Genomic DNA, 27,457 nt, shown 5'->3' with positions numbered 1-27,457 from the left:
AAATGCAGGTGACTATATTGTCATACCTTGCGAATGCGAATGCGGATTTGATTATCAAATACCCTACATGCATGCATGCATACAGTATATGCATGCATAGACCATACACCTATACATGTGTGCATGCTCGAATATGTACATATTTATCAGCAGCCACAAAGGAGAGAGAGTTTGGGCCATCCTCTTCTGCCTGTCCTGACAACGCTAATCATTTTCAGGAGAGCAGAGGATGAGGTCTGACTCTTCATCAGGCCAGAGCCTACTTGTGTGTGTGTGTGTGTGTGTGTGTGTGTGTGTGTGTGTGTGTGTGTGTGTGTGTGTGTGTGTGTGTGTGAGCGTGTATTTATCACTTTGTGGGGACCAAATGTCCCCATAAGGATAGTAAAACCCGAAATGTTTGACCTTGTGGGGACATTTTGTCGGTCCCCATGAGGAAAACAGCTAATAAATCATACTAAATTATGTTTTTTGAAAATGTAAAAATGCAGAAAGTTTTCTGTGAGGGTTAGGTTTAGGGGTAGGGTTAGGTTTAGGGGATAGAATATAAAGTTTGTACAGTATAAAAACCATTATGTCTATGGAAAGTCCCCATAAAACATGGAAACACAACATGTGTGTGTGTGTGTGTGTGTGTGTGTGTGTGTGTGTGTGTGTTTAGGGGGGCTGGGGTGGTGGTAGGCAGGATAATTGTGAAACCTGGTTTTTGAGGATGCACAGAGACACAGGCACAGAATATGGTAACTCATTACAGTTTAAAACAGGCTGCATGCAAATCAGCAGCTTAAGAGGCTCTCTCGTGCATACTGTAACCAAGGAGCAAAACACAAAGGAGGAGTGGAAGTTAAAGAGAAAGCAGTGAGGAATTGAAGTCGGAGTACCACGAAATAATGTGCATCGGAAGAATTTAGCCTCGGGCATGGCGCGCTCAGCCCGTGTCGGTATCATTAGCGTATTTATAATTCAAATATATGCCTTTAATAATTCACGCGCGCTGCTTTTCAAAGAGGGGCGCCCGAGATTATGTACAGTCTGATGAAAGGAAAGGAACTTTCCCATCTCTCTTGAAAAGTAAATAAACGACCCCAACATCCCATGTGCTCCATCTTCATTTGCTTTGGAACATTTAAGTGCATATTTGCAATCATTCCGACGTTTTTTTCAAGTCTTTTTCAAGCGTTCTTCAACATGTTTGTTTTTCTTTTACGTATTTGGGATTTATTTATTATTTTATGATCATATTTTACGTTTTTTCTTGTCAACGCATCACGTATTTCAGTGCATCTATGTCTGTGAAATTCGGCACTAATATAGTTTACTTCTTTTGCGCTTTTTGCTTCAATCTGTTTGATTTACCTTTGACAATGAAGCTCCTGTGAGAAAATAAAATATATTCTCATTCTTCGCCTCCAGTTGTTGCATGGTATTCTTCAAAGACAGATGCACCACTAGGTGGTGATAGAAGGTAAACTGACATTGATATTGATTGTTGCACTGGAAAGCGCGACACACGTGAAACTGGAGCCCAGCGGCAGGTCTGCAGGAGCCTCGCTTGATCTGAAGGACTGGGAGAAAAGTATCGCGCGGGTCAAACAAAGGTCAATACTTTTGAAATTCAAAGGGATTATCATCATCATCATCAACATGAGTGAAGAACAATGTGACATTTAAAGGTAGTTGAATGAGATGAAAAATGTAATAATTGTAAGACAAAATTAAGAAAATGTTTTTAAACTTCGCAAACGTTGTCTTTAATAGCAATAATATTAATAATAATAATAATTATTATTATTATTATTATTATTATTATTAGGCCTATTGATGATAATAACAATAACAATAATCATTTTTATTATTATTTTATATTATTATTATTATTAATATTATTATTATTACAGCCTGTTAATGTCCTATTTCACTTTTTTCTTCACTTAATTGTTAAATGTGACGCTATGTTTAAGGTCGTCTGAATGTTTTGGGTGACCAGCATTCCGTTATTATAAGTTATATTAATTTATTGCTATGAACCCATTATTAAGTTGCTCATGTGAATTTGTAATTCTAAGCTTTGTTTTGTAATTCTTGATTTTTCTTCATTTGTAGAAATGCCACGTCTAAATACATGACTTACAGTCCATCTTAACGTTATATTTAATGTTAGATTTAATGCGTACTAATAAGCGCCCGAGGTTTTTAGAAATAAATGCATGAAGGCTAAAATTCATCATTTAAATAAATTAATAAAACTGGGACAAAGAACTTTTAACTTTGATGCAGAGAAATTTAACAAATAAAATAAGATATTGGTCAACATTTAAAATACGACGGCTGTTGCAAAGGAAATTAAAATTCGGCACGAATAAAATGTATTTTTCAAATCACCAAATTGCTCGGTAGAAGTCTATAATTTAATAAAACAAGTATACAATTGTTTTTACATTTAAATCTATTTTCTTTATGTAAAAAAATTATTATATGATAAATGGGATATATATTTAGGCCTCATTTTAAATGCATTAAATCCGTTAAAACAGTGCAACTTATTATTATCCTCTGCACATCAAATTAACAATTCTCGTTTCCTATTTAAGAGTTTAGCTCAAAAGGTAAATAATGGTTAGCAGAGATGAAGGTCACGCATTAGTCAGGCATTTGTCATTTATGCGCAAAAGCGCGTGGAAAGATGAAGATGCAACCCTGCAAGCTGAACACGGTCGGGGTTTATGTCCCATAAATACATTTTATACATTTTATACATTAATAAAAATTATTACTTTCAAAAAATATAAAGAGAACTGCGTGAAACGATCTCATTAAACACTGAACGCAGAAGAGAAGTTCGAGACAGTTCTTTGGTTACTATTATTGAACATCTTGATTTATGACTTCTGTCGGTGACATATATTGTATGTATGTAGGGGAAAGTCATATTTACAAAGGCAATGAAATAACTACGAGAATATAACTATTATACAAAGCTCAAATAGTTGAAAAACTAATTATTCAAATTGTAGTCTTTCGTGCAACTACATTTCAAAGGCTTAAATATTGTGAATCTAAGCAATTTGTTGAATTAAGGTCCATTACCGGTGCGACTCAGTGCGCTGATCTGATTTTAGCACTTTTAAAAAATAAAGACACCACCCCTAGTAACAAAAATGCAGAGGGTGGTAGTGCGTCATCCCTGCACGTATCCAATGTGAACACTCGTTGGCTGCTCGTGGTCATTGCGCCCTGCTTTCTCTTTCTTTATGTAGAGGTGTCGGGCTGGTAACACCCACCACGCTTCCCAGGCTCAGTCATCACCGGGGGTTCAGTCTCTGCAAGAACAACCTGCTCCGATCACCAACAAATTCCAGTTCAGGCTAAGCGTGGGTCGCGAAGAGGTACCATGAGATCCGGATAGTTTGTTTTCCCCCCTTCAGTTGACACAGCTCTGCGCCGATGCAATGCCAAACACGAACATCCCAGAATTTGGAAAGATCTTTCTGACTTGAGGAAGTCGGTGAAGTGTAAATTGCATGGGAAGATCGAAAGTGGATGCACAAATTCACATATAAGGGAACTGTGTCGTCCTGTGGGCTGTTGAGTAGCCCCATTCTTTGCTAAGCGTATTCGGCAAAACGTCATAATACTTCAAAAGGTAAAGAGGAAGCAATTAGAAACTCTTCACAGGACATGTTCTATCATCTCAACGGATTATCGACAGCTCAGTCCTCTTAAACTGGATACACAAAAGGAATTAAATCACTGAAATTGCTTCCTCGTTGGATAAGAACACAGTTTGCACTTCACATCAAAAGACGCTTCATATGCTGATGGCTCAACGGGTACGTTCTGTTACTCACCCACCGCGTAAACACTTGAAGTAATTTCACACAAAAAAAAAATTGCTTAGATCTTTTTAGATGTTTTGACACTTAATAATAATAATAATAATAATAATAATAATAATAATAATGAAATGTCTAGTCGGCTGATGGGTAAATGTATTTGTCTGTTTTTGATGCAGTACGAAGACCTTGCCCATTATGGTGGCGGTATGGATGGAGTTGGGGTTCCGACGTCGATGTACGGGGACCCACACGCGCCTCGGCCCCTGCCGCAGGTTCACCACTTAAACCACGGGCCACTGCCACATGCCAACCAACACTACGGGGCCCATGCACCACACAGCATCATGCCCAGCAGCATGGGCTCAGCTGTCAACGACGCACTTAAAAGAGACAAGGACCAAATTTATGGGTAGATTATTTATTTACAGTGCACTTCTGTAGTTGTCTACCTCTTATTCACCGATATATTTAATTATTCTATTATATGAATAAACCTTGTTTAGAGCCTACAAACAAGTGAAAGTAGCCTATAGGTAATATTTATACTTTATTGCAGTCAGGAATTTACTACACATACACTCATAAAGAGTCTGTTTTTTTAGGGTAATGACTTCACCAGGCCATTCTTCGGTGGTGTGCGTTAGTATTAAACCTTCATATATATATATATATATTACTGAACGCTTAATCCTTTCTGCACTTGCACATCTGCAACAATTATGTGGCCGACAGGGCATCTGCAACTCCACTCTTTACCATTACTGTCATCAACATTAATGGCCAATTAGTGATAAAACTTTTTTGGTTTGGGTCAAGTCAAGTGTGGGCTTAAATAAATCAATAGCGTCCTTTTCTTGAAGGCACCCGTTATTTCCGCTGCTGGCGCTGGTGTTTGAGAAGTGTGAGCTGGCCACATGCACGCCGAGAGAACCGGGTGTCGCTGGAGGAGATGTGTGCTCATCTGATTCCTTCAATGAGGACATCGCTGTGTTTGCCAAACAGGTAGCTGACCGTAAAAACGGCATGAACGACCTTATGTAATATTGTTGCATTTTGTTACAATCCGTTTTTGTTTTATCGATTTAATTGCGAAAGACTCGTCTATATTATTATTATTATTATTATTATTATTATTATTATTATTATTATCGTGTACAGTAATGTATCAGTCCAGTTTATTTATGGTTAATTTGCTGAAATATTATTATTATTATTATTATTATTATTATTATTTTACTTTTTTTTTTTTACTGATGCAATATTTTCTCCTGTACAGATACGGGCAGAGAAACCGTTATTTTCCTCTAATCCAGAGTTGGACAATTTGGTAAGTGTTTGATTTTGTCTGATTAATCTCGCAGAGAGTTTATTCTAAAGTGATTCTTGTGTGTGTCCGCTGCAAAGCTCCATTGGAGAATTCTTTGAGGGAAGTAAAAGCAGGTTTAGTCATGTATGAGGCCGTGTGTTATCAGAGGGCGTGGGGGTCTTTGCCTGTGACACCCTCAAAGCATCGACTCTGGGAGGAACTTATTCAGACATAGAACAGAATATAAAACATGTACACTTTTTTCAATTGACCCGCGATTGCAATCGTATACGATGTGCATTTACATGCTTAAGAAATGTATTATCATTATTGTTATTATTAGTATGAATATTATTATTATTATTTGCTGTTTAATGATTGCGTACATTCTTTTTTCGTTCCCCCTAGATGATACAGTCAATACAAGTATTACGGTTCCATCTTTTAGAACTAGAAAAGGTATGTTTTTTCTTTCTTTCTTTCTTTCAATTAAAAGGGTACAATGGGGTTAAAGATACACCTCAAGGGAGAATAAATTGTGTATTAAGATTGAAAAAAAGAAATACATTTGTATTGACTACTGATGGAGCAACACAATTAGTGTGAAAAGAAATAATAGAAGGTTGTTTTGATTAAAATTAAAAATAATAATTAAGAAAAGGTGTTGAGGGAGTCTTTTACCTCACATTTGGGGTTAAAGGCCCTTAAGGGGGTCATAGTGGTATCTTGTAAATAAAGGGACAATAGTTATAGGGCAAAATTTGTCAACTCAGGCAAGATTATTATTATTAGTAGTAGTTGTTTTTTTTTTTTTTTTTTTTTTTTGAGTAACACATTAAGATAAGGCTTATTTAAAATAACCACTTCAGAAAAGGCTGTACTTTAAAAAAAAAAAAAAATTATAATAATAATAATAATTCTATCACATTTGGCATTTCATAAAATTTCAGGTATTCTATAAACAAATGAACCTCAATTGTGATTAGATGCGTTGATGTGAGAAAAATGTTCATAACAAACCTCTTCACCCACTTAAGAAACTCAATGTGTTTTATGGGATCCTTTACAGTATGACTTTTTACCCCAGTTACTATTATTCAACATATTGGATATTAATTATAAATCTTAAGTGATTTATCAGTAAGTGATCATTTCTTTTTATCACCTCAAACAAAAATGCTCTAAAAATGCTCTCAAAAATGTCTAAAAATAAATGTCATATTTTCCGGGATTCTCATTAGCAGCATAAATTTGCAACATTTAAAAAATTATGAAATATGTTATTTGATCAAATGACCCCAAAATCGAACTTAATACACTGCACACAATGATTTGATGGATCAGAACTATTTAAGCAGTGTATAGTGACAAACAGCTATTAAGAAATGTACTGTGGTAGTTTTTGTTGCTGTTTAGTGTTTTGGGAGAAAATCTTAAAAGTGCCTTTTTTCCCTGGTCCTGTTGTATCCTATTATTGCAATTTAAAAACAAAAAGTAATGCTAAGATTGTCTCAGTAATGCTTGATTTATTAATCTTTATACTGTCTTTTATTTTTCGCTCATCAGGTGCACGAGCTTTGCGACAACTTTTGTAATCGGTATATAAGCTGTTTGAAGGGGAAAATGCCCATTGATCTGGTAATTGATGAACGGGATGGATGCAAGTCTGACTTCGATGACCTCACTGGATCCGCAACAAATCTTGCAGATCATGTGAGTTTTAATTGGCTTTTTATGACATCATAAACAGAGGCCAATTAGATTGAGCTTAAAGGGAAGCTGTTAATACTAGCAGTATAGGTCAATGTTTGTGCATGTGCCAAAATTACAGCCAACTTAATTATAGCTAAGATTGTATGAAATTATAATACATTTGCTGGGCATCTAATGTCTGTGTTAGGTCATACAGTCAGCCTGTTACCTTAAAAAGACACATTTAAGAAACAAATTTAAACAAAAAGAGAATTTTGTATTTTAGAAAAATCATATATTCAGTGCCTCAGTCATGCATTTCCCTAATCCTGTATCTGGCTCCTTCCATAATTCATCCCCACAATATATTTTAGTCATAAGACGAAGCAGAGAGAAAAAGAAAGGCTGTAATGACTTAGTTACATATGCTAATTTATTTAAACAACATTATCTAAATCCATTTTTCTTTGCTCTCACACGAATCATTAAGGCAGTGCCCCAGGACATATCTTATTTTATTTAGAAGAGGTGTGATGATGACGGTGACGATGATGAAGCCCATCATGTTGGGTGCAGGTGTTGCAAAGGGTCAGGCTTTACCCCCACCCCCCACCCACTGTCCAACCCTCTGTTAGCCCTAATGATCAACGTTACATTTGCACGTGAATGCGCCATTGTCTTTGAACTGATTGGATTGTTATTGTCAAGCAGGAGGGGAGTCTTTTTTCACTCTGAGACCAACAGTGTGTTCTTAACAGTTGTGCTTCCTATTATCAATGCACCACCCCCCTGTCACAGGAACAAAACCACAGAATTAAAAAGAACAGCATTTTTTATTCGGCTTAGTTCTGTTACAGGTCAAATTGTTTTAATGGAAGGAGTAAAAAAAAAACAGACGTTTTGTGATTTAAACCTATAATAAAAAAAATTCCATCATTTGAAACCACAGATAACTTTCCCAATCAACGTAATACCTGTAAATAGACCTTACCAGCAGATGGTCATACCTTTACTTGATCAGCTGAAATGTATTTGATGAATATGTACCTTTGTACACTTGACGATAACTGTTATATTTTACTGATGTTCCTTTAATGTCTTATAGATTCACAAGTGTGCGGTGTGACACAAAACAATTTGAATTAGGTAGTGCAAGGAGACAGTGGCCTTCTGATACATTATTAGCAACACAGCCCACACTCATAAACACACAAACCCACAGACTGCTTTTGTGTGTTCTAATAAGAAAACAGTGAAGGGTCTTATTCACACAGCTTTATTGTTGTTGGAGATTATTCTGGGCTGCCTTAGAGCTCTTTAGCTGATCACCATCAGGCAAACAGCTGACGCTAAGGGCCTGAAGAGGAACGGCTGCTGTTTGCCTTCATGTTGAGCCCATCCAAGTGCTTTATACCCAGTTCTGGATAAAAAGGGGACATCGCTGGTTTCTTGTGTGCATTCACGGTCAGCCATACGGATAAGCAGTTACCCTGGTCTTGGCAGGATAGCACCTGTTAATGCTGCTTGGAGAATCGCTTTTGTAGTTTATGTGGATCTTCAGCCACGTCTGTTTCAGCTGTGCTTAAATCGCCGAAGGAATATTAGAGCACAGACAGAATGGTAACTAGGCTTGTTCTATTAAAAAACTGATCCTTTAAAAAATGCTGTTGAAAAGCCTCGTGATTTCATTGTCAATGTTGTGTAAATCTGCTTCTTTTCACAAAACATTACAGTCCAGTTAGTGTTATTAATCAAGCCTGCATCTTTTTTGACTCTGCGATCCCTCTGCTTGTGATGGTTACACATGGATTTGCATGTTCATGAATCTCAGAATCCAGCATCCTGGAGAGACATGGACGACGCTCACTCCACTCCCTCTGTCGGCACCCCAGGACCCTCCAGCGGGGGACATGCCTCTCAGAGCGGAGATAACTGCAGTGAACTAGGTAGGAAAACAATACCACTATTAGTTGTTATGTCAAGTTTCATCACTATATGCTGTTAGATTTTGTCATTTAAATATATAAGTATATTCAGTATAATATATATATATATATATATATATATATATATATATATATATATATATATATATATACATTTCCAGGCATGAATGGTACTCCTGTTATGAATTCTATGGTATTATGAAGAAATTAGAATTTAAAATTACACTTAAACAATAGTTTTTTCTTTATGTACATGGGTATAAACAATGTTTACTTATCAAATTCACATTTCATTGTTCGTGCCATCATTGTGATGTCATTGAGTTGGTTCATTGAGTTGGTTTTACGATTTAACTGTGGACACAATAGGTGTTTAATGTTCTCAAAAGCTTAAGGGTCCAATTTAATTTACCACATTTTCAATGTGTCACAGGCCTTTTTTTATTTATTTTTTTATGATGATCTGCCACTTCAAATTTGTAGACTCTCAATGCTGTTCACCTCTTGGGGGAAATATGTATTTTTATGACACGTTTTTGTTTTGTTTGTGTGTGTGTGTGTGTGTGTGTGTGTGTGTGTAATTGCGGTTGTAAAAATAGCCCTCGGGGCTTCTCGCCTCCTTTTGACCATTAGACATTAATGGCTTGACCATTATGTTGCACAATAGGAGGATGTTCCGCAAGACAAGAGCATGACAAAAATCAGTGGCCAGATTCTAATTCTTTTTACTCACAATTCCAGTAGTTTGCCACATAGCTTCAGTGTAACTATATGAAAGCACAAAAGGGCAAATTTGAACTCCCCCTTAATGTTTGACATAACAGCAACAGTGTTTCTGCATTGCTATCTGTTTAAAAGGGAGAAAGGCAACGGGGTGGCACATTGGGCTTTTTTAAACAACAGTGGGGGACATCCAAGGACCATGGACTTTTGACCCCAAAGAGCTTGCACTGAAGAAGGGGAAGAGGAATGACCTCTGCCAGCCCAAAGGACAGAACACTTCAAATATTGGTCACAATAGAGGGATGATATCTGGGGTGATCAGAGGCAGAAGTTGGGTTGGGATCAGGGACATATACCTGCTGCTCCTCCGGCAGCCACTTTGGATTGGTGTTCCTCTCTTTATCATTCAACAGATGGCTAAAGCAAACACCTTTTCCATTACAAGTGAATGGGGGGTCTTACGTCAGTCACCCAGCTCGAATCCAGGGATTACTGGAGTTCTTCAAAGCACCTGTCTCTTGTCAGGGGGTCCCTTTGTTGCTGGAACATCAGTCGAAGATCCTACTGTTAAGAAACCTCTAGTCTTGTCCACGTTAGGTTATGATATAGTGTAAGGAGAAGGAAAGAGACTGTGAAGCCCTTGAGGGTCCGAGGGTAGGTGCATCTCAGTGGCCATGGTTGAAGTCAAAGCGGTTTTCTTTTAACAAGAGGTTTCTTCTTTATAACAAAACAGCTGACTCATATCTACTAGGGAGAAAATCTGTTTTTGTGAGAGTGTACAATGGCGGTGCGGTTTTTTACAAAGCTATCCTAAACATGTGTGTTGGTGGTAATGCAGAGCCTAAGAATGTCCATCACAAAGGCCAAAAGGGAACAAAGGGAAGCTGCAGGACATTCCAGGCAAGTGTTCATGTGTTCAATGGCCATCGAAAGACACAGGGTTAAGATGTTTACATCTATATCTGAACCTTCAATAAAGGGTAAATCCCAGCATGACATTTTACCCAAGTCAAAAGTCAGAACGCAGTAATTAATTCAACTCTAATATGAAGAAAAATGGCTTCAAAGTTTCTTGATTGTCCAGTCAAATGTGGATTTCCGAATTTCCACTCTTTGTTTTCTCTGAATCTCGGCATAGTTGAGGCAAACCGGTCTGTCACAGGACTGATCATGGTCTAAGAGACCTCAATTTAGACCAAAAAAAGGCATTTTGTCTTTGCAGGGCAGTATAGTGGACCAACAACAAGTGTCAAAAGTCGATGCCTCTGTGTACCACTACGTAACCAAAACCAGACATTTTTGTAGTGTTTTACTGTCAATACCACCCAAATGTGTACCAATCCCATGGTTCTCCAGATCATGTCATGGCCACAGGGGACAAGGGGATAAGAGCATCTAATCAATACGCTTTAAGCTAAAAGATTAGCAAGAAAAAAATTATCTGCGTTCATCAGAACTGTCCAGTAATTATCCAGTCTGTTGCATCCAGTAGTCAGAATTATGGCCCCTTTGGAGAAGTATAGCTAGTGATAGATTGAGGTCATGGTGAGCTCATTAAGCAAGCAAACAGGATTTATTCTGTGATGCGTGTGGGGTGGCAGTCAACAGACCCGCCTAGTTTGCACCAGGCCCCTTTGTCTTCGGGACATTCATCTATCTCCAGTTCATCTAATTATCAGCATCAGAAGAACACTGAGCAGTTTAGTTTTGGACCTTGTCATCTCTCAGATGCTAAACGTACTCTGATGTGACAGGGTTGCCATCAGAGTTGTAGGATGTAAGAAACTGGTTGGAAAATAAATAGAATTTCTTTTCTGTTGTAGATCTGTCTGTTTCTGCATAAATGCAGATTTTCTTTAATTTCTTCAAAATATTTTTCTTTCTTCTTTTTTTATGTGTAAAGTGAAAGTGAAAAAAAATGGAGGTGGATAGAAGCTAGAAGCCTCTTTTCCATGTCTTAGGGTGCTGTCTTTCCCTAAACAGCCCGAGGGCTTACTCCAGCCTTCCTCCAGGCTGCTGTGGCCCCCCTCTGTGCTGCGCGTGCAGACTCCAGGGCCTGGGAGTGAGGTAGGGCTCAGGGAGCTGCAGCGAGCAGCAGCCTTTAAAGAGAGTGCAGTCACACAGGCTGCATGGGCCAAGTTGCCAGAAAACAGTCAGAAGCGATTAGCGTCGGGTTGGATCAGCCCTGCGGCCTTCGTTTTCTGGAACAGGAGGAGAGAGAAGGGGGGAAGACGGTGTTTGAGTCTTCCTTAGATGTAAGAGCCTTTGGCTCACTCTCTTTATCTAGCATTTTCCCTTTTCTTTTCTATTTTCTTTATTATTCAGTTTAATAATTTTTAAAAACTCTTCTCTTTAGTGCACTTTTGGAACATTTCTTGCCATTTTATTTTCATCCTTTCCAACACCTTTTTGATATTTGATTTTCATAAACACACCTTTACCTGCCTCCTTTCTTTTCTTTTCTTTTCAATTCACATTTCCCTCATCCTATGTAAAAGTCTTCTCTTCAATATCTTTCCAGAACAACTGTATTTATTTCTATATTAGTTATTTATTATATCTATATTATATCCTTACCAAAACCTTTATGATATTTACTTAAACCCTCATTTGATGTACATACAATTTGGTTCATTGTCATTATCTATACCCCCTTTTTTTTTCTTTTCTTTTCTTATTATTCATTTGACACTTCTCCCTTTTTAAAATTGTAATGCTTATATTGAATCTTCATATTCATCCTTTTCAATATTAGTTTTTCATAAACACAGTAAATCCCTAATTAGGTTTATAAATTGTTGGCTCACTGTGTGTCAGTCTCGGTGAGTCTGCTGGTTTTTTCCAGTTTGTTATTACATGTTCTTTCTGTTTGGTTCAGGTGTTGCTGGCTCGTGTAAACAGCATTGCCATGTAAGACTTGATTGTTTCCATTGTAATGCTGATCCGTCCAGCATGCTGCGAGCGAGCGGCACCTGATCACCAATAGTTCCCTGACTATATTTGGCTCACTCTGTTTTGTGTTGTCGCTTGATTGTTGTTTGAGTCCTGTCGCTTACCACTCTCTCCTCTGCCCTAGTATACCCAGTTACATGTTCTGTGTATTGATTACCAGTGCTCTGTGTGCGCCAGGATTGTGGTTACCATCCTGACTGTTGCCTCACCTTCTTTGACGCTTCTCCTTAGTTCTCCTCAGCAATACCTCTTTGCACTGGTACTACTCTGCACATGACCACTACGCACATGAGCCTAAGAACACACCATCCTTCTCCACGCTGCAGTCAGTGCCGGGGTTCCCCCCTATTTGAAGCTTTACCATAATTTCTGTGTTGTTAAATAAATATCAGATCATTGTTTCCACACTTGGATCTTTTGTCTCATCCTTCCTGACAAAACAATCAAGCCAGAATGGATCCAGTGGAGCAGACCAACCTGCGGGCTGTGCTCGCTCAACAGGGAACATTTCTGGGAGCAGGACCAGATCTCTGCTTCCAACCACACCATTGAAATGGTGGCTTCTCAGCTAGCTGAACTCACATCATTGGTTCAATGACTCCCACGACTCTGTCTGCCCCTTGACTCTGGCTTCACTGCTGAGGTTTCTTCACCGGCCCCAGTAATTCTTTCTAGCACTGGACACTCTGAGCCCCATGTCAATTCTCCACTTCCATACTCAGGTGAGGCGGGGTCCTGTCACACATTCCTCACGCAATGTTCACTCTGTTTCTTGCTGCAGCCCTCAACTTATTCCACAGAGGCAGTTAAGATTGCCTTCATTATCATGCTCCTGACTGGGAGGGCTGGCAAGTGGTGAACTGCTGTATGGGAGAGTCACCAACCTTGCTGCTCGGGGGTACCTTTCATGGTCTGGACTGACCATAAGAACTTGGGAGTATACCCACTGAGCTAAGCGTCTTCACTCCATATAGGCTCATTGGGCACTTTTTTCACCCATTTCGATTTCATTTTATCCGACCATCTGGACTCCAAGCCAAGCCTGATGCTCTATCCTGATGTTTTGAAGCCTGAACCTCCACCACCCCTCCGGATTCCTTCCTCCCCATCTCCTGGGTGGTGTCCTGGGACATGGAGTCTAAGGTCTATTCTGCTCTGCATAACACCACCTCGCCTGCTGGATGCCCAACGGGTCCGTTCTTCTTTCTGTGGTCATTCCGGATGCATGTTCTCCGGTGGGGCCACTCCTCCAACATCGCATCCAGGGGCTGCTCATACTCAGGCTCTCATTAGACTGGCCGTCGCTAGTGCCATTTGCCGTTACGTTTCTGCTTGCTCTCTCTGTACTGCTAACAAGACTTCCTCCCAGGCTACTCAAACTGCGATACCTCTCTGTACCGGAACTTCTCTGCACACGACCACTACACACACAAGCCTACGATCATACTACTCTCTCTGGATTCCTACATGACCACCACACACACACACACACACACACACACACAAGCCTACGAACACACCATCCTTCTCCACACAGCAGTCTGTGCTGGGGTTCCCCCCATTTGAAGCTTTACGAGCATTGCTGTGTTGTTAAATAAATATCAGATCATTGTCTCCACACTTGGATCTTTTGTCTCATCCTTCCTGACACACTGTCTATATGTTTAACCATTTCTTTTTTTTTTTTTCGTATTATTCCAATTCACATTTCCCCCTTGTCTTCGCTAAAAGTCTTCCCTTCCAGAACATATTTCTATATTTCTTCTTTGTACACAACATATTTTTTGTATCTGCATTTTATCCATACCAACACCTTTTTTAACGTGGAACGCACTCAAGTGTCTTTGCCAATTAGATGGTTGGACAACATGCAAACCTCAGAACCGATAATGAGAGGGAAAAACTCTGTCGTGCAGACAGACAGTGTGAAACCAGGGCCCTGCCTTTGACTTGTATTTTGATTACAGCATCAGCCCCCCCCATGTCATTATTCATTAACTGAAATATTAATGCATGAATATGGCACATACAGTCGCCTTTGATTGATGCATCCCCAAAAACAAGGAGACACAGCAGGGCCAATATTAAGAAAAGTAGGGTTCCTGTCCCACCTCCAGGGAGGAGTCCCTCAGATACATTATTCACACACCCTCCGGGCAGTCTTTCAAGGCATCTCTACCCTCAGGGCAAGAAAAATAAGCATGACTGTTAAAAGTAAATCATCTTGCCTGATGCACAGTTAATGGAAGAGTGAGAGAGGAATTGAAAGAAAGAAAGAGTAAGGAGGGTGGGGAGGGAGGAGGGAGGGAGGGAAGGAGGGCAAGACGGAAACCTTAGTTTAAAGGCAGCCTCCTGTTTGGGTATGTGCGTGTTCATACTGTGATCTTAAACTAGATTGGATGGTAATGGATTGGAAGCTGCCTTGATTTTATCAAAGAGCTCACTGTTCAAACAGAGAATAAAGGAAATGATACCATTGGCTTTGGTTATTTAGCATTTGGCATTGTTATGTCGACTTAGCAAAGATAAAATACTGTTATTTTACAGAATTTGGTTAGGGCATTAATTCAACGCTACTTTTACACGTTTCATCCAAACTAGAATGCGGTTTTCCTCTACCAAAAATTACGCGTTTCGAAAGCACTCTCCATTACCGCATACTTTGGAAAACGGTGACGTTAGCACGTTTTTAAACTAAACTGTTTTACTAGTTACACCTTGTATGTATTACATTATACCACAGCTAGTTCCAGTCCTGTAGTTTGATTAGATAAACCATGAGAGCTTATATTTCTTATAGTAGTTGATCCTGCTTTGGCTTGTTTTGGAACTACTGTCAATGGCAGATAAAATATATGGAAACTTTGATCTGAAGCATAAGTTACTCAAAATAACTTCTTATTTATAAAATGATAAATAAAAGCAATATCACTCTGTGCTAATAAAATACTAATATTGAGTACAACAGAACTTTTCCTCACAGTGTTATTGAAAACTATAAATGATCGGTAGCAACAGCAATGCTGTCCATGAAATGTAAGGCAGGTAGTTATATTAAAGTTACTCTTGCTCCAAAGTCGAATACGTTTTTCTCAAAAGCCACCATAGGTCTTCTAATAGGCGTTGCCTTATTTATGTGTTTCCCAAGTTATTTCCCACTGCGCTAATGCAGATCAGATATTCTCTTTGCAGTGCCAAGTCTCCATTCCCCATTCAAGCATGAAGCTTGGACATTCATTACCCCATGTCAAAGACAGATCTCACATTGAATTAATGGCACTGGGGTTGGTGCAGTGCTTTCCTCAAGATCTCTGTTATTGAGACTGAGAGAGAGATAAAGAGAGAGAGAGATGTACTCCATCTCGCTCTGTTGATTAGCATTCCCTCTCACTGCCTGGATACTCCTGCTTGCTGTGGGCCTTGTGTTACTATTTCTAATCAAAACAAGTCTCCTGCATGGTTCTTTCACTTTGTGTTTTTGAGTGGCACTGGTGATGGGTCTGAATAAACAACTGTGCTTTGCTCAAGGTGATGTTTTATCTCATTAAAGTGACTCTTCTTCTTTTTCTTTATCATCTCACTTTCTTTCTGTTGATTTTTAGGAGATGGTTTAGATAACAGCTTGGCATCTCCGGGAACAGGGGATGAGGACGACCAAGATAAGAAGCGACAGAAGAAGCGAGGAATTTTCCCAAAAGTGGCAACCAACATAATGAGGGCGTGGCTCTTTCAGCATCTCACGGTAAGATGCGCTAAGGTCCTCAAATCGGTGTTATTGAATGCAAGCCTTTGTACATGGGCCACAGTCTCTCAGCTTGGACAAGGACACCAAGTGTGACCATATTGACCAATGTCTCTTCGAGAATTAGCTCAATTCCCCTATTCTCAGCTCAGCGACCTGAATCCAGACTGCATTAAAACTAGCAGGGTGTGTTATTATCCGTTTCTCTGCCCACTCATCCATCTTGCCTGTCAAAGGGCTGAGGGCTGCATTTGCCCTGGGGTGATGTCCATTTTTTTAGCCAAGTATATTTTTCAAGCCAAGCTTGATTCGCAGCATTTCCAACCTTCTCAAATCTCTGCACATTTTCACCGTTCACTTCCTTAAATTCCCACCATTCTCTTCCTTCTTCCTGTTGTCCATTCTCTTTCTGAATGTCCTGTACACATAGCAATCCTTTCCCTTTTACCCACCTTTAGAGTTTAGAGATAAAAAAAGGAGAGCCTGATTGAATTATCCTCTCTCTGTTCCCAGCTCCTTTTCAGACCGATTTGTGAAGCAAAAGTGTTTCCCATTGCAGGATGTGTCCTCTGACAAAACGTGTTAGAGGGGACTTTGGCCTCTGAATGGCCCCCATTGCAACACCCAGGCGATCATGCATTCATTTGGGGTCAGGACTGAATGAAAGCTGCAGGATTACGTTTTGTCGGGTTCTACTTTGAGCTAGTGTGCCTCATTTTACATGGGGGGGCTCTTACATATGGCCAAAGCCTGCATCTTTTGTGACCTATTCACAGGTCCACCATAAAGACCGCCTGTGGTGTCAATCTCAAAGAAAGGTGGAACATTAAGATTCACTGGAACATTACAGTTATAACTGATAGTTTCACTGGAACAAGATAGAGAGATCTCCTTTGGCATGCAAATTCTGACGAGGTGGGGCCTTCTTAATGGACATAAGTATAATGAATGCAAATATGAGTGATTTTTGAAAGCCAGGCACTTATGGATGATAACAAATGCAGTGTCGGCTATCTTTTTCATTAGCACATTTTGCAAATGTTGATGAATATGTAGGTTCTTGAAGACAGTTGGTCCTTACTAAACTTTAACATTTCATTCAGCTTAACAGCAAACAATCACAGTGCAAACTAAGCCCTGGTGAGATGTTTTTGATAAGAGTTTAAAGATGGAAACCAGAGCACAGCTCACATTTGACTGTCACTGGGCTCTGTGGAAAGAAGGCTGGGCTTACAGACATTCATCAAAAGAATGACAGCTAGCAACCCAGGAGGTGAGCAGGGAAATCGTTGGCAGCACTATTCATGTGTTTTTGAGAGAGAGTGAGAAAGAGATAGAGGTAGTCAAAGATGGAGACATGTAACAGGACTCATCCCACACCGGTGACTATGGGAGGTGTGGCCATGACAGCACCAAAACTGGTGCACACCCACGACCCTGTGCTGTCTGTACATTCACCCCTGCCTGCCATCTGCTGCCCTCCTTATGCACTCACAAGGAGAGCAAGGGGATCAGGGGGCAGGGTCCACCAAGGGCCAAGCCCTATTCAACCCTAAACAAAACTCTCCATTGTCTCTCTTACACACCCACTCGATCATTTGTCAAGTAATGTCAAATAATGTCAAACAAAACCACGAGCGCTCAGCCAATAAGACACAGGGAAATTCTCAAACTCAGCGCTACATATGGGTAGTCTATCATACAATACAATAACATGAAGACATGTTCCATGTAATATGTGTAGATAATTACAGGAATGGATTCCTGGATGAATTAGATACAGGAGATGTGTGTAATTGTTCCAGTGTTAAAATGCTTTCTTGTATCCCAGCTAAATGTGGAGAGTCAACTGTAAGTAAACTATTCAAAGGTTGATTCCCTGACACTCTGTGGCACAAAAAAAAAAATTCTCAGTTTACGTTTGAGCATCCGACCAGCTCGACACAGTAACATTGGCACTCAACCAATGAATTTGGAACTTGATTTTCGGTTACATGACCAATGGAAGATGGAGGGAATGTTTGGGAAACATTATTTTTGCAATTCTGTTTAATGACGCTATCACTTCACCTTTAAAGCAATTCAAGTTTTGGATATATCAACACAACCACACTCACCTTCTCTCTCCTTTTCTCTATTTTGCAGCACCCATACCCATCTGAAGAACAGAAAAAGCAGCTTGCACAAGACACAGGTCTTACCATTTTACAAGTGAATAACTGGTGAGTAACCTTTGACCTTTGACTTTTGACTTGCCAGTCATTGGCCTGACCTCTCAGCACTTAGAAGTCAGGGTTAGGGATCTCTGTAACACTTCCATTTCAAGTCCAGTGATGCGGAATTTTCACACTATTATTAGATGGTGTTCAAAGCCCCAATTAGATAAATAAAAATAAATCGCGCTGCACTGATGAAGTTTTCTTTTTTTTTTGGCATGTCTCCAGGGGACTGTGAAATGCTATGTTGTGATTCCCAAAACTTTCCACACAAAGTATTGGCATAAATGTTGTGTTTTGCAAAGTTTGCTGCTTCGGTATTTGTAGATTATTTTTTCACATGTTTCTATGGTATACTGGAAAACAATGATAAGCATTTAATATATTTTAAAGGCTTTTACTGGCAAAAACATTAAATATATGCAAAGAGTCAATATTTACAGTGTTGACCCTTGTTCTTCGTAACCTCTGCAATTCACTCTGGCATGCTGGATATCAGCTTCTGGGCCAAATCCTGACTGATGGCAATCCATTCTTGCCTTATTAGTGCTCAGAGTTGAGGGCTTCAATTTGTGGGCTTCTGCTTGTCCACTTGCCTTTTGAGGACTGACCACAGGTTCTCTATGTGATTAAGATCCGGCGAGTTGCCTAGCCATGGATCCAAAATTTCAATGTAATGATCTCCGTGCCACTTCATTATCACTCTTGCCTTGTGACATGGTGCTCCATCATGCCGGAAAATGCACGGATCATCACAATATTCCTCCTGGTCATTGGGAGAAGTTGCTCTTGCAGGATGTTTTGATACAATTCTTTATTCATGGCAGTGTTTTTGGGCAGAATTGTGAGAGAGCCCACTCCCTTGGATGAAAATCAACCCCACACATGGATGGTCTCAGGATGCTTCACTGTTGACACGACACAGGACTCATGGTAGCATTCACCTTTTCTTCTCCGGACTATCAATTTACCAGATGTCCCAAACAGTCGGAAGGGGGCTTCATCAGAGAAAAATAACTTTGCACCAGTCTTCTGCTGTCCAATCCTTGTACTTCCTGCAGAATTTCAGTCTGTCCTTGAAGTTTTTCTTGGAAGCCCTTCTTGACACCAGGCCATTGTCCAAACGTCTTCGCCTCACAGTGCATGCAAATGCACTCACACCATCCTGCTGCCAATATTGAGCAAGCTCTGCACTGGTGGTGACACAATTCCATAGCTGATTCCTCATGAGGAGATGGTCCTGACGCTTGCTGGACACTCTGGTAAATGGTTCTTTCAGGTGCAATATTCTTTGCAGCAATTTACTTGCATATGAGGCCATTTTGATGAAAAACCATGATGGCTGCACGTCTTGCTTTAGAGGTAACCATTGCTAACAAGAACACAATGATTGGAAGCACTTCTTCCCTCCTTTTATAGCAAACAGTCTGCTCTTATAATCCAATCAGAATGATAAGAGTGATTTCACCTGACTAGTACTCGTTCACACTTTCTCAGGTGCTGCTGATATGATTAGTGAAATTATGTTGGCTGGTCATTTGTGCCAGGGACAAAAAAACAGTGACATTTGGGTTTTTGTGATAAAGCTTTTTGCAATTATTTAAAATGCATCTGATCACTCTGCAAAATAATCTAGAAAGAATGTGAATCAACACCACAACAACTGAAACTAAAAATGTATGTCACTGCCAATACTTTTGGCCACGACCGTATGTATGACATGGTGGATTGCAGTATATTGCAGTAGTGTGAACATATTTTTTTATTAAGGAGGGTGATTATATATATATATATGCACTACTGGTCAAAACATTTGAAACACTTGGCTGAAATGTTTCTCACGATCATAAAAATCTTTTGATCTGAAGGCGTATGTTTAAATGTTTGAAATTAGATTTGTATACAAAAAATATTTTTGAGCCACCATATTAATTTAGTTCATTATGAAACTAAAATGTAATAAAAAGAAAAAAAGAAAAGAAAAAGCTTTTGAAATTGATAACTTTGATCAAATAATAAAGAAATGCAGCCAATAAGTGCCCAACATAGATGGGAACTCCTTCAATACTGTTTAAAAAGCATCCCAGGGTGATACTTCATGAAGTTGAAGTAATGTCAAGAGTACATGTCTGCAAATTCTAGGCAAAGGGTGACTACTTTAAAGATGCTAAAATATAACACAGTTTTGATTTATTTTGGATTTTGTTTAGTCACAACATAATTCCCAGAGGTTACTATTATTCTAAAATGTAAAGAAAGAGTGAAAGAAAAAAGAAATTATAATAAAGAATGAGTAAGTGTTTCAAAATGTTTTAACCGGTAGTGAATATTTATATATATATATACACTCACCTAAAGGATTATTAGGAACACCTGTTCAATTTGTCATTAATGCAATTATCTAATCAACCAATCACATGGCAGTTGCTTCAATGCATTTAGGGGTGTGGTCCTGGTCAAGACAATCTCCTGAACTCCAAACTGAATGTCAGAATGGGAATGAAAGGTGATTTAAGCGATTTTGAGCGTGGCATGGTTGTTGGTGCCAGACGGGCCGGTCTGAGTATTTCACAATCTGTTCAGTTACTGGGATTTTCACGCACAACCATTTCTAGGGTTTACAAAGAATGGTGTGAAAAGGGAAAAACATCCAGTATGTGGCAGTCCTGTGGGCGAAAATGCCTTGTTGATGCTAGAGGTCAGAGGAGAATGGGCCGACTGATTCAAGCTGATAGAAGAGCAACTTTGCCTGAAATAACCACTCGTTACAACCGAGGTATGCAGCAAAGCATTTGTGAAGCCACAACACGCACAACCTTGAGGCGGATGGGCTACAACAGCAGAAGACCCCACCGGGTACCACTCATCTCCACTACAAATAGGAAAAAGAGGCTACAATTTGCAAGAGCTCACCAAAATTGGACAGTTGAAGACTGGAAAAATGTTGCCTGGTCTGATGAGTCTCGATTTCTGTTGAGACATTCAGATGGTAGAGTCAGAATTTGGCGTAAACAGAATGAGAACATGGATCCATCATGCCTTGTTACCACTGTGCAGGCGGTGGTGGTGGTGTAATGGTGTGGGGGATGTTTTCTTGGCACACTTTAGGCCCCTTAGTGCCAATTGGGCATCGTTTAAATGCCACGGCCTACCTGAGCATTGTTTCTGACCATGTCCATCCTTTTATGGCCACCATGTACCCATCCTCTGATGGCTACTTCCAGCAGGATAATGCACCATGTCACAAAGCTCGAATCATTTCAAATTGGTTTCTTGAACATGACAATGAGTTCACTGTACTAAAATGGCCCCCACAGTCACCAGATCTCAACCCAATAGAGCATCTTTGGGATGTGGTGGAACGGGAGCTTCGTGCCCTGGATGTGCATCCCACAAATCTCCATCAACTGCAAGATGCTATCCTATCAATATGGGCCAACATTTCTAAAGAATGCTTTCAGCACCTTGTTGAATCAATGCCACGTAGAATTAAGGCAGTTCTGAAGGTGAAAGGGGGTCAAACACAGTATTAGTATGGTGTTCCTAATAATCCTTTAGGTGAGTGTATATACACATATACACAGCTGTGGAAAAAAGTAAGAGACCACTGCAAAATTTTCTCTGGATTTACTATTTATAAAATGAAGATTTTTGTTTTATTCTATAAAGTACTTTCAAGATTTCTCCCAAATTCCAAATAGAAATATTGTCATTTAGAGCATTTATTTGCAGAAAATGACAACTGGTCAAAATAACAAAAAAGATGCAGCGTTTTCAGACAAAGACAAAAGCAAAAGAAAACAAGTTCATATTAATTTTTATGCAACACAATACTAATATTTTAAATTAGGATGGGTTAGTTAAGTTAAGAGTTCAGAAATCAATATTTGATGGAATAACCCTGAGTTTCAATCACAGCTTTCATGTGTCTTGGCATGCTCTCTACCAGCCTTTCACATTGCTGTTGGGTGACGTTATGCGACTCCTGGAGAAAAAATGTAACCAGCTCGGCTTTGTTGGATGGCTTGTGGCCATCCATCTTCCTCTTGATCACATTCCAGAGATTTTCAATGGGGTACAGGTCAGGAGATTGGGCTGGCCATGACAGGGTCTTGATCCGGTTGTTCTCCATCCACACCTTGTTTGACCTGGCTGTGTGGCATGGATCATTGTCCTGCTGGAAAAAACAATCTTCAGAGTTGGGGAACATTGTCAGGGCAGAAGGAAGCAAGTTTTATTCCAGGATAACCTTGTACGTGGCTTGATTCATGCGTCCAAGACATCTTACATTTTGACTTTGCTGATACATTTTTGAGCCTATTGGAATTTGAAATCAGATTATTTTAATAATAATCTACACTTGCCAGAATTGAAGCCATTTTTTCCTCCATTTCCATGACATTTCAATAAAAATTGTACTTATTAAATATGCCTTTAAATTTTGTAAATTAGACTCATTACATTAATTTACCATGTGTATTGGCTTAGTTTAGTTATCAATAACTGAATTTGTAAACAAAAGCTAACTTTTTCTAATTTATATATACGTATGTATACAGTATGTATGTATGTAGGAAAAGCTCCATTAATATAGGCTAGTAACATGCAGATGAGCCATACCAAATGCTCATCAGTATTACATGCTTTGAAAGGAAAAGTAAAAAAAATAAGTTATTTCCAAACTTTTTCCAAGTCTTAATTTCTATGAGTAATTCCTTCCCCCAGTGCATGTCAGGGGCGTTACCTACCTCTCTGTTATGGGCTGCTGAAGCATATTAGTGTCTCAAAGGCAGTTAGGCTAATCATACCCTGAGGCTACAAAGCCAGTGTTATATCAATTGAATATTTATTGAGCAATGACCCCTTTACTTGATTCGCAAGAGGCATATATTTGGCTTTAGAGCAATTAAAGCGAGTCTTAAAAACAGAGCTTAATTCTGGGTGCTGAGAAGGTAAAAATAGTCTACAAATCAAGTCAATCTCTTTTTTACTGTCGGTTACCAAGATTCACTGTTACCTAGACGGTTTCCACAAAAGCAATTTGTAAAAGGTGCTGAAATCCCTTTATCAACTAAATGTTTGCTTGTTTGCTATATAAATTAAAGTATTTCTGCAGTCTGGTAGTAAAACAGTGAATTCGATTTTTTTTCTTGACAGGCCCATTAACCCAAAGGTCCAGGAGAAATCGCAATGCATAAACGAATATTTCGCAGTAAATCCTAGCAAAAAGCTCACAGTATAATAATCTTTAAATAAGTGAAAAATATACTGTGTGGTCAGTAATGAAATAGATTTAGTAAATCAGTTTTTTTTCTTCTATTTGACAGGTTTATCAATGCTCGAAGAAGAATTGTGCAGCCCATGATTGATCAGTCTAACAGAGCAGGTAAAGTGCACCTTTACAACTTATTTTCTCTCCTCAAAAACATCTTTACCTCCACCATGGTTATAGTGTTTGCATGTATCACATATTTACAGTGTCTTGTCTTTGTTTTTAGTAAGTCAAGGAACTGCTTACAGCCCCGATGGTCAACCTATGGGTGGCTTTGTGTTAGACGGACAGCAGCACATGGGTCTTCGGCCAGGCGGTAAGTCAAATCTTCACATAACTCACTTTCAGTGCTCCATTAGTTTGTCATAAAAATGCTGAAGCTGCTTAAAATGTACATGTGTTTTATAGGGAGTAATTTTTTATTTGTTTCTCCTTCTCACAGGTCCCATGGGAGGTATGGGTATGAACATGGGTATGGACGGACAGTGGCACTACATGTAATCTCCTCCCCTTCCAAAAACAAAATGTAAGGAAATTATTCCCTTCTCTCTTTCTCTTTTCACTCGGCGTGCGAAATCTGATTATGGTGGCAATTCTCCTAACAACAACCCCCCCACACACCTTCCTTCCCCGGCTCCTTCTCCGCAGCCTGTCTCTGACAGTCCACAAATCAAGATGTATCGCTTGCTGCGGGCGGCCTGGCATGGAGAATTGTATTTAATACCCACACTGTGCTGCCCAATGAGCCCCTCCATAATGGCACTTACCTTGATTAATAGAGCTCTTTATATGTAAATAGGCACAGCATCCAGTACTCCAATCGCGCCAACACAGCCCTTTCCCCTCAAATAACAACCTCAGCCTCTGCTAATGAAGGGAAAAGAGAGGGGAGGTTAGTGGAGGTTAACACCCCCCACCAAAGACAGACACATAGAGATATCACAAGCTCATGCTTGCAGGATCCAGATACATGCAGACGAAATCATTTCCAGACTATTTAATCGTACTTTTTTATTGAATTACCATTGGGTTGTTACTGTAATTGTGTCATTTAGAGGAACGTTTCCCCATTCTTAATTCGCTCTGGTTTAACACCATATGCTGGTGAATCATCGGGATCATTATGAAGATATGTTTGCCTGTAATGTGTGGAGGTCTAAAGCATAAAGTGGATAAACATTTGTAATCGTAGAGGCAGGTGTACATTTGCATTGTTCTAAGTAATTGATCTCAGCATAATGTAGTTTTTTTTCTACTTTTTCCTACACTGTATTGGTGTTGGTGTTTTTGAAGACATGTCTCAATATTGTCATTTTTTGTCAATGTTCTAGTTCTTGGAGGTGGCCTCAGGAATAGTCCCTGCGCTGACCAGAGGCATGAGGAGTGTGTGAGTCCGAGTCACATTTATCCGTATCTGATCACCCACACACACACACACACACACACACACACACATACACGGCAACTACAGCCCACTTGCCTCCTCTCTTCACGGGACCTACCAAAACTCTCACTGACCCCTCATCAACTGGCCAAAGGACTGTCTACAGGAGCACTGACTTTAAAAACATACAAACTCAAAACATTTGTGCCAAAAGAGAGACTTCAGAAAAGACAACTGGAGATCTTTACTTTTTAAATTATTTATTTATTCTTGTTACCGTCAAGAAGCACGAGGACCACCCAATTTGTGCACTTTTGCTCATCCGTAGAAGTGGCCGCCGTCAGACGCAAATATTCTGTATCTCACGCACAGGTGCATATACACTTATTAAATGCATTTGTTCTGAAAACACAACTGTGGAATATAGTAAAAGATGCTAAGAGCCCTCAAGAATTCTGATATGTGAGTGTCTGATGATATTTTTGTTCTTCTGGAAAATGTTTGTGTCATTGACTAGTTTTTACACCTTTACTTGTATGATTCTACAAAACTGTGTTTGAGAAGGAAATGAAACCACTCAAATGGGTTCACAGCATTATTGTGGCATATTTCGGCCACACATTCCAGTATGTGAAACCACAAAGTCTTCCCCACAAAAGATGTCTTGAAAGGCATAATTGAGGAAATGAGTTGTCATGCTATTATTTGTTGAATTGGCATGGAGAGGGTAACAGTGTTCTTGTAAGGCTGAGTATGCCTGGAGGAGTTTTTAAACCACTAGAGATGTTCCATTGTACATAATTATGTAAATGTTATTTGAAAAACACATTCATGTCAAATAGACATTCAGTCGAGATCCTTTAAGAATGGGATAATGTTGTACATTTTGGTCGGTTCTCACTCTTGGTTTTCTCTATGGAAAAAAAAGTGGATTATATGTTTGTTGATGTACTAAGTTTGATCGATCCTCCCGCTCAGTCCGTTTTCCTTTTAGAAGTATTTTAAACGCAGTACAGTATTTCTACACAGTAAAAAGTCGAATTCTTGTAATAAATGCTTCATTTTCAAAATGCTAAATGTCTGATTCTTTGAACTTTATCGGGGTATTAATATACGGTTAAAATTCATTTTGGTTAAACTTGGTTTAAAAAAAGAAAAGATACGAGAAAGAAAGAAAAAAAAAAAGAAAAATAAAGGGAAAAAAGAGATCCGAGGTTGGTCTAAATCGAAACTAGAAAATAGTAGGCCTACATTTGTATTTATAGCTTAAAATAATTTTTATAATTTCTGAATTCATAATAATTATTATTATTATTATTATTATTGCCCAAGTAAAAAGTCAACGAAAGTTTCTAAATGTATTTTAAATGTTTGTACGTGGAAATATCAGCTGGATTAACTAAATATGTCAAAATATTACATATTTTCGAACATGCTAATCCTTTTAATTTTAACCTGCATAACTAATTTTTCTACTAAAAGGAGTAAGCTATCAGTAAGTGGGAAAATGAATTGTGTAATATTGTACAAGCACATTAAGTATTCACTCTAGCCTTCGATTTGTTTGGAGGTCTTTTTTAATCGTTGAGGCAATATGTGAAGAATGAATCACATTAATTCAATATTCCCGCGTGTAATCTTTCAGAACCCGCCAAACCCCGCACACATCTTCATCTCCAGGATATCTTTTAAACACAATATCTCGCTTACATTTTAAAATGGGTTTTCTCGTGCTGTTTGATATCTTAGCTAAGACTGCTGCTACAGACGTTTCCCCGCTTATTTCGACCTCCAGATTGTGTTTCTCTAGCCTGCAGTAGTGGTGAGAAAATGCTGCACTTTCTTGGTCATTTATCAATGTCAGCGGTGTAACGATCTCCACTGCAGTATTGATGAGGAGAATTACATTGGCGCTGGAGGAGAACCCATAGGCACAAAAAAAAAACTTGCAATAATGTGAGGGTCAATGCCCTTGCATTTAATGTAATTTTTTTTCGATAATGGAATTATTTTCGTCGTAATTTCCCCTTCGTTTTGTTCCTCGTTCTTTTCTTTTCTTTTCTGTAAACAGATTTCCCTCTCTTTCTTTCCATCTGCAAATAAAACAAGTTTTCGCGCAAAATTCGTTTAAGACGAAATATATAAAATATTGCGAGCGACTGGCTTGGTCTGTTCCACCGTGCATTGCCGAAAAGCCCTCTTTATTTTCTATAATAAGTAGGCCTATATCGGCTATTCATAAGAAATATATATATATATATATATATATATATATATATATATATATATATATATATACACATATATATAAACATACACATACACACACACTGTAAAAAAAATCCTGCAGCTGTGGTTAACAGAATAATTATGTAGAAAATACAGTTAAAT

At 39.0% G+C, this 27,457-nt stretch overlaps 1 protein-coding gene across 2 annotated transcripts; it reads left to right on the top strand.

Annotated features, from left to right (window-relative positions):
• Positions 1–1,218: 1,218 nt before the first annotated feature.
• LOC127624081 (homeobox protein Meis2-like) lies at positions 1,219–26,136 on the top strand. Of its 2 annotated transcripts, none has more exons than XM_052098726.1 (14): positions 1,219–1,595; positions 3,255–3,827; positions 4,010–4,242; positions 4,694–4,835; positions 5,110–5,160; positions 5,548–5,598; positions 6,706–6,852; positions 8,663–8,777; positions 16,055–16,194; positions 18,340–18,416; positions 23,738–23,796; positions 23,909–23,998; positions 24,125–24,208; positions 25,014–26,136. In XM_052098726.1, the coding sequence occupies exons 2-13, from the start codon at positions 3,810–3,812 to the stop codon at positions 24,181–24,183; spliced, it is 1,182 nt and encodes a 393-aa protein (XP_051954686.1). In that variant the 5' UTR covers positions 1,219–1,595; positions 3,255–3,809; the 3' UTR covers positions 24,184–24,208; positions 25,014–26,136. The 2 variants fall into 2 exon arrangements, with proteins under 2 accessions (XP_051954686.1, XP_051954687.1); XM_052098727.1 differs by having other exon boundaries at positions 1,219–1,670.
• Positions 26,137–27,457: the final 1,321 nt, after the last annotated feature.

This window comes from Xyrauchen texanus, chromosome 30, assembly GCF_025860055.1.
Source record: "Xyrauchen texanus isolate HMW12.3.18 chromosome 30, RBS_HiC_50CHRs, whole genome shotgun sequence".
NCBI classification, from domain to species: Eukaryota; Metazoa; Chordata; class Actinopteri; order Cypriniformes; family Catostomidae; genus Xyrauchen; species Xyrauchen texanus.
The sequence above is the reverse complement of the archived record's forward strand: the minus strand, read 5'-3'. Positions and strand labels throughout refer to the sequence as shown.